This window comes from Myiozetetes cayanensis, unplaced genomic scaffold (genome assembly GCF_022539395.1).
Source record: "Myiozetetes cayanensis isolate MyiCay16 unplaced genomic scaffold, myiCay2020 scf41, whole genome shotgun sequence".
Lineage (NCBI taxonomy): Eukaryota > Metazoa > Chordata > Aves > Passeriformes > Tyrannidae > Myiozetetes > Myiozetetes cayanensis.
The window spans coordinates 1,159,917-1,167,771 of NW_026087643.1; the positions used below are offsets into that span (position 1 = coordinate 1,159,917).

At 56.4% G+C, this 7,855-nt stretch overlaps 1 protein-coding gene across 1 annotated transcript; it reads left to right on the forward strand.

The window, feature by feature from the left end:
- The first annotated feature begins 6,103 nt into the window (after window positions 1-6,103).
- LOC126647966 (uncharacterized) lies at window positions 6,104-7,855 on the forward strand. Its single transcript, XM_050330586.1, is given in 4 exon segments — window positions 6,104-6,953; window positions 7,156-7,335; window positions 7,338-7,661; window positions 7,755-7,855. Coding segments are annotated over 4 exon segments (1,455 nt in total).

Consider the following 7,855-nt stretch of genomic DNA (forward strand, 5'->3'; position numbering starts at 1 on the left):
GAACCTGTTGCATATTTATCTGTCCACTGCAGAGATGGAGCCCCTTGTCCTGTCACTCCAGGCCCTTGGAAAGAGTCTGTCCCCAAGTTTCTGGTAGCCCCTTCAGGTCCTGGAAGGCCACAGCTGGGTCACCCCAAAGCTGAACAATCCCAACTCCCTCAGCTTTTCCACAAGTCCACACGAAGACCCTTCACTGCTTTTTTGGCTCTTTGGGTTCCTTCTCCCCCACATATCCCGTTGCTTTGGAGGTCAAATCCTCCAGGGCTGTAAATCACCCGGAGCCTCCCAGCTTTGCATCACGGCTCTGTAAGGCATGTGTTGAGGTTTTGTTTTTTTTTTGGGGAGCTCCAACTCCTTGGGGACTCATCGGAGTCCCACGCGTGTCCCCACGGCCCGTGGGCGTCGTCAGAAACGTAAATTACACAATTACAACACCGGGTTAATGACACGCCAGGGCCACGTCTGGGTGTTCAGGGAAACATTGGCCCGAATGAGAAATAAATTACCCCTCATCCACAAAGGCAAAAGTGCCTCTTTTTCTTTTTTTTTTTTTTTCCTCCTCCATCGTGTTTCCTCCCTGGAATGTTGGGTCCCTCCATAAAAGGGGACTTAAATCACCTTTAATGTGGAATTAAATCACCTGTTGGTCCCCACCACTGCAACAGCTCCCTCTGCTCTTCTCTCTTTCCCCAACTTAACCTGGAGTAGGTGGAGCCATCCGGGCGATTTTAATGCGGGCTGAAAACAAAAGAGGTTGGTGGAAGGAAGGGAGATACCGATCTCCAAGTGACGGAGCCCCAGATTATGCTAAGTGGGCAGTTGGGGTGGGGTTTGGCTGGTAAATAAATCAATCATCGTTCCTTTTCCAAGAGGAGGACTGGATGCCCTATAAAAGTTCTCCCACACCACGTCCCCTCACTGCATTTGACTCCTTTCCACTGGTTCGTGCCGTGGGACACGGTAAGATGCTGGTAGTTCATTGCTCTTGGTGGGATCCCAACTGGGCTGATCAGGCTTGGGATGCTCAGCTGGAGAAGGTGGGAGAAATGCGGCTTTGGGGGTCTCTGGTAGTCCAAAAATTCCTCTCTTCGTTTGCAGTAACTCCTTATTTTTTCCCCACCCCTAATTGTGTAATCACACAGGAAAAGCAACGTGGTGTTTGGAGCCCCCTTGGATTCAGCCCCTGGGATATTCATCCTGAGGGAAAGGGCTGGGAAAAAGAGGGGTTTGCAGGTCCTTAGCAACGAGCTGGAAACAAAAGAGATGGAGCACAGAACGGGGGATTGTTCTGCTTTTCCAGCCTTTTGTCTGAATGGGAAAGGGTTGGGGTTTTGACCACTTTTTTTTTTTCTTAGAGGAGCCACTTTGTCCTCCAGCAGTTTGGACACCTCGTTGACCTGTAGATCCTTTTCATTCTAGAGCTGCCTGTCAGAGGAGGAGAAATTATTCTGCCAGCAGAAGGATGTGGGTTGTGGGGAGGGGGATTCAAGTACCAAAGAAATGCTCAAACCTCAGAGCATCCCTTGGGCACAGACACACATCAAACCCTTCAGAGCGATGACCTGGAGCTGCTTTTTTTCTTTTTTTCCCCCTTCTTTTGCATTGCTGATAACTTTTCCACAGGCTCTTCCTCTTCCTTCTCCTTTTTAGGGAGGAATAAAGCCCTCACTTGTGCTCCTTTGAGACCCAGACTGAAGAATTTCAAAGCTCGACCAAGTTATTGTCATGCAAATGGTGACCCGTGCTCTTTGTTTCTTGCAGCTGTGGAATTTTAATCCCTATCCCCCAGCATTCCTTTCAGAATTCCCAAACCACACTTGGCTAAGGGTAATTCTGGAGCACCAGAGGCCTCTTTGCAGAGTGTCACTCCTACAACCTGCTGCAAGAGGGAACTACTGTGGGATTATTCTGGTTGCACTTGTCCTAGATAAAGAAAAGGAAGTTAAATACGGATAAGGAAGTTCTGTGTGGGATAAGCTGAAAACTTCCCAGCTTTTCCTTTTAGTTCATGAATTCCTGATGCTGCAAACACCCTTTTTGCACCAGCTGGCAGGCAGGGAGCAAAGAGGGGAAACCAAGGCCCTGTGTCCACCCTGTGTTGTCCACCTGCCTTCAGGAGGGGGGATGAGGTGGCACAACCAACACAAGTTTCCCTCCCCTTGGATGTCGTTCAGGCTTGTTTATTTTATTTTTTTTTTTCCCTTTCTCTTGGAGGACTCCACCACACTTGGGACAATGGGTTCCCACCAGCAGAAGGGCGACGGCCAAGGGATGTCTGAGCAGTCCGGTGGATGCCACAGCGGTGGAGGAGGAGGAGGAGGATGCCACGGGGGTGGTGGTGGAGGATGCTGCTGCTGCCACAGCAGTGGAGGAGGATCTATGGGATACCAGAGCCAGGGATCGTCCTGCCACGGAGGAGGAGGAGGAGGAGGAGGCGGCTGCTGCGGCGGCGGTGGCAGCAGTGGCGGTGGCGGTGGCGTCGTTTATCAGACTCACATGATGTCGTCCTCCTGTGGAGGAGGAGGAGGAGGAGGAGGAGGAGGAGGAGGCCAGCAGAGCCAAGGATCCATCTGCATTATTGGAGGAGGAGGAGGAGGAGGTGGTGGTGGTGGAGGCCAACAAAGTCAAGGCCCCATCTGCATTGGAGGTGGCATGGGAGGAGGAGGAGGAGGAGGTGGAGGAGGACAGCAAAGCCAAGGTCCCATTATTATTAGTGGGGGAGGAGGGGGAGGAGGTGGCCACCAGAGCCACATGCCCATCTGCATCCCGAGTGGCAGCATGGGAGGGGGAGGAGGAGGAGGGGGAGGGCAGCAAAGCCAAGGTCCCATCTGTGTTGGTGGAGGAGGTGGTGGGGGTGGAGGAGGAGGAGGAGGTGGGTCAGGCCAGCAGGGCAAAGGCATTATCATTGTTGGTGGAGGCAGCAGCGGTGGTGGGGGTGGTGGAGGAGGTGGTGGGGGTGGTTCAGGCCAGCAGGGCAAAGGCATTATCATTGTTGGTGGAGGCAGCAGCGGTGGTGGAGGAGGTGGTGGGGGTGGTTCAGGCCACCAAGGCCAGGGTCCCATCTGCATTGGAGGAGGTGGAGGTGGAGGTGGTTCAGGTCAACAAAGCCAAGGTCCCATCGTTATTAGCGGAGGAGGAGGAGGTGGTGGAGGTGGTGGAGGCCACCAGGGCCAAGGTCCCATCTGCGTTGGGGGTGGCATGGGAGGAGGAGGTGGAGGTGGCTCAGGTCACCAGGGTCAAGGGGCCCATCATTATTAGTGGTGGTGGTGGTGGTGGTGGAGGTGGTGGAGGTGGTGGAGGTCACCAGGGCCAAGGACCCATCATTATTAGTGGTGGTGGTGGTGGTGGAGGTGGAGGTGGTGGTGGAGGTCACCAGGGCCAAGGCCCCATCTGCATTGGGGGTGGAAGTGGAGGAGGAGGAGGAGGAGGAGGTGGTGGAGGCCACCAGGGCCAAGGTCCCATCATTATTAGCGGAGGAGGAGGTGGTGGAGGCGGTGGTGGAGGTGGTGGAGGCCACCAGGGCCAAGGGCCCATCATTATTAGCGGAGGAGGAGGAGGTGGTGGAGGGGGCTCCTCCAGCTCTGGGGGGATGTCCATGCAGCAGCAGACCCAGCCCATCTCCTGGCCACCTCAGACTAAACACAAGTAGTGGCTGCACGACGGACCCTGGAAAGTCCAAGCTACGAACGAGCCTCACATTTCTTCCTCTGTTAAATTTAAGAATTTAATTTATTCCTGGCTCCTTTCCCCTCGGGGACTTTTCTGTCCCGCTCTCCAGCTGAGCAGAACCTCTGGTGCTGTGACTTCCAGCCAGGGGGGCCTGTTCCCTGCCTCGATTTTCTGGTGCTTTCCCAAAGACAATAAAACTTTGCAGTTCTCGAGAGCTCCCGTGTGTGTGAGTGGTTGGATTTTACGACCGCTGGTCGCTTTATTTCCAGCTCCATGTTTTGACTCTGAGCTGATGCCGTTGCAATAAAAGCTCCAGGACACTGAAACCCACCTGTAAAAGAGGTTTTGGCTTCACTGCATATTCCCAGGTGGTCTTTTAATGTCTCCTGCCAGCGATGATCCCGATTTTTGCCCGTCAGAAGAGGTAGCACGAAGTTAGTGCTTGAAGTCACTGCGACCCCTCTACCTCACCCAAAAGTCTTGTGATGCCCAAGGAAGTTTGGAACGGTTCTGGAGAGAGAAGATTGCAAAACCTGTCCCACCAAGAGTAGCAGAAAATACCCCAAGGGTGTTATGACAGGTGTGGGTGAAGCTGAGGCCCTACACGGGGTGCTCACAGCTGCCCCAAGGAGAGAAAGGAGGGGGTTCTCCAACCCTTTCTCCAGCTCTGAACCCCCCGTGGCAGGGCCAGGACTTCAGTAAACCCCTTCCAAGGGCTTGGGATGCTGATTCTGGAATAACCAGGGGTTTCCTCATTCCCACAGGGCTAAAACACAGCTCCCAGGGATGAGTCTTCAGGAGGGAGTTTCCCTGTGGGAAGGGATTTCTTTGATGTGGTTGATTCTGGCAATTAGCAGGGAAGGGAAAATAAACCTTCCCCTGCCTGAACCGTTCTGTTTGAGGCAGGTGATGGACACCTGGAGGTGTCCCAGGAGAGGCAGGAGTGACCTTTCTCCACATTTCAGGTGTCCCCCTACCCTCTGCCCTCTCCCCCTTGGGGACCTCAGGGGTACAACCAGTCTCAAACCACGTCCAGGTGGGCTCCTCCAGCCAGAGTTGCCACAGGAACAGCTGAATTGCCCGGGATTTTATTGTGGGAAGTCACAGGGGGCTAAAACACCAGTGAGTGGCAACTGCACGAACACCGAGCTTGCCCACACAGTGCTCAGGGAAAGTTTGGGGTCCCACTTAAAGGGGGGGTGGGGGTGTTGCTATCAGACACCCCTGCACCCCAGAAATGACCAGGAAAACCAGGAACCAAGTTTCAGAGACTCTCAGAGTGAGAGCAGGAGCCCAGCCAGCATATTCCTAAATCCTGCCTTAGAATGGGGAGGAATTCCTCCCTTTGGGCAACATCCCCCAAAATACTGATACAAAATGGGGGGGGATGTTGGGCCTGCTACCTCCTAACCTGCAGCACTCAACAACTCCTTTCCAAAACAGGTGTCAGAGGGGGTGTAAAACCTGCCTGACCTCTGCCCTGTCTGCAGGGGTGGAATCGAACCGAAGTCACGGTCCACGCTTCGCTGGGGCAGGGGGGAAACCCAGCCCTGTGAGACTCCTGTGCTGCCCCAGCAGCATCAATCCCACCCAGTGTAGACCCCTCCACTCCCCTGGGCATCTCCATAGTCACGGAATCATGGAATCATGGAATCAGAGGATGTCCTGAGCAGGGAGGGACCCACGAGGATCATCAAAGTCCGGCTCGTGGCACGGGACGCCCCAACAACCCCACCGTGTGCCCTTAGCCTGTAACACACCACCAACACAAGGCTCCACAGCCCCTTCTGCTGTCAGTCTCCTGGTTGGAGCAGAGGCTGCTGACCCCGAGTCCCAGAATCCTACCTTGGAATCCTACCTTGGAATCCAACCTCGGGAGCGGAGCTCACGTGTGGGACGGGCAGCGCGGCCGAGGAAGTGATGCACCGGAGAGGCATCGCCCTCATCCCGTGAGTCAGGGCAAGTGGGCTGAAGGAGGACGCTGCTCAGTAAATAAACCCATCACCATTCCTTTGGATGCCTCACTTCCCACCTGGGAGAAACGGCATAAAAGCCGGTGGGTCCGGCGGGGCTTCACTCGCCCGGCATTGCTCTGTGGTGGACGTGGTGAGAGCCCAGAAGGGTAAGCCCAGTTCTGCCCCACGGAGAAGATTCTCCTCTTCCTTCCCTGCAAAACAGAAATGCTTTGGTGAAGTTTTCCTGGTGGATAGAGGTGGGAGGGAAGGTGGACTCTCACGGACGCAGCAGAAGAGGGTCATCCCGTGCTCCTCGAAGCGTAGAGGTGGACACGGAACAGCTTTGGGATAAAAGGGTTTAAACGGTGGTTGTGGACATTGCAAAGCGTTGTTGGGGGTGGTGGGTAGAGGGAAATCCTCAGGGAGGGGTGGTGACTGCCCTTGAGTAAACAACTGTTCCTTGCAGGGTGGCTGCTGAGATGTGCTCCAGGCAGAGCTCCGGAGGCTGCCACGGGATGTCCTCCCAATCCAGCGGCTGCCACAGCTGCTGCTGCTGCTGCCGTGGGGGCAGCTCCTCCAGCTACCAGTCCCAGGGCTCCTCCTGCTGCTCTGGGGGCTCAGGAGGCGGAGGAGGTGGATCCTGCTGCGGTGGAGGATCCGGTGGTGGCATGGGAGGAGGATCCGGTGGTGGCAGCCAGAAGATCATTATCAGCTCTGGTGGAGGAGGAGGAGGAGGCGGAGGGGGAGGCTCCTCTGGATGCTGTGGTGGGGGATCCAGTGGTGGCTCTTCAGGATCCTCAAAGGGCATGATGGGAGGTGGAGGTGGAGGATGCTGTGGTGGAGGATCCGGTGGTGGCATGGGAGGAGGATCCGGCGGTGGATCAGGAATGAAGATCATCACTGGAGGGGGAGGCAGTGGAGGATCGGGTGGTGGAATGGGAGGAGGATCCTCAAAGGGCATGATGGGTGGTGGAGGTGGTGGAGGAGGAGGATGCTGTGGAGGAGGATCCGGGGGTGGAATGGGAGGAGGATCCTCAAAGGGCATGATGGGTGGTGGAGGTGGTGGAGGTGGAGGATGCTGTGGGGGAGGATCCGGGGGTGGAATGGGAGGAGGATCTGGTGGTGGATCAGGAACAAAGATCATCATTGGAGGGGGAGGCAGTGGAGGATCTGGTGGTGGAATGGGAGGAGGATCCTCAAAGGGCATGATGGGAGGTGGAGGTGGAGGATGCTGTGGGGGAGGATCCGGGGGTGGAATGGGAGGAGGATCTGGCGGTGGATCAGGAACAAAGATCATCATTGGAGGGGGAGGCAGTGGAGGATCCGGTGGTGGCATGGGAGGAGGATCCTCAAAGGGCATGATGGGTGGTGGAGGATCCTCTGGATGCTGTGGGGAGGAGGAGGTGGTGGAATGGGAGGAGGATCCTCAAAGGGCATGATGGGAGGTGGAGGTGGAGGATGCTGTGGGGGAGGATCTGGGGTGGAATGGGAGGAGGATCTTCAAAGGGCATGATGGGAGGTGGAGGTGGAGGATGCTGTGGGGGAGGATCTGGTGGTGGAATGGGAGGAGGATCCGGGGGTGGGTCTTCAGGAACAAAGATCATCATTGGAGGGGGAGGCAGTGGAGGATCTGGTGGTGGAATGGGAGGAGGATCCTCAAAGGGCATGATGGGTGGTGGAGGTGGTGGAGGATGCTGTGGGGGAGGATCTGGGGTGGAATGGGAGGAGGATCTGGCAGTGGATCAGGAACAAAGATCATCATTGGAGGGGGAGGCAGTGGAGGATCCGGTGGTGGAATGGGAGGAGGATCCTCAAAGGGCATGATGGGAGGAGGAGGATCCTCTGGATGCTGCGGCGGAGGAGGATCCGGCGGTGGCTACGGGATGGGAGGAGGGTACGGTGGGGGCAGTGGGGGATCAGGCCAGAAGATCATTATCAGCTCTGGGGGTGGAGGAGGAGGAGGAGGAGGAGGCTCCTCCGGATGCTGCGGTGGGGGATCCAGCGGCGGCTCTTCAGGAGGGAAGATCATCATGGGAGGTGGAGGCGGTGGAGGATCCTCCGGATGCTGTGGGGGATCCGGTGGCGGCTCCTCTGGCCAGACCATCATCATCAGCTCTGGTGGCGGTGGAGGGTCCTCCCAGTCCTCCCAGCAGAAGTGCCCCATCGTCATCCCCAGCGTCGTGTCCCACCAGACCAAGCAGAGCTGCCACTTCCCCTCTGGCCAGAAGTGA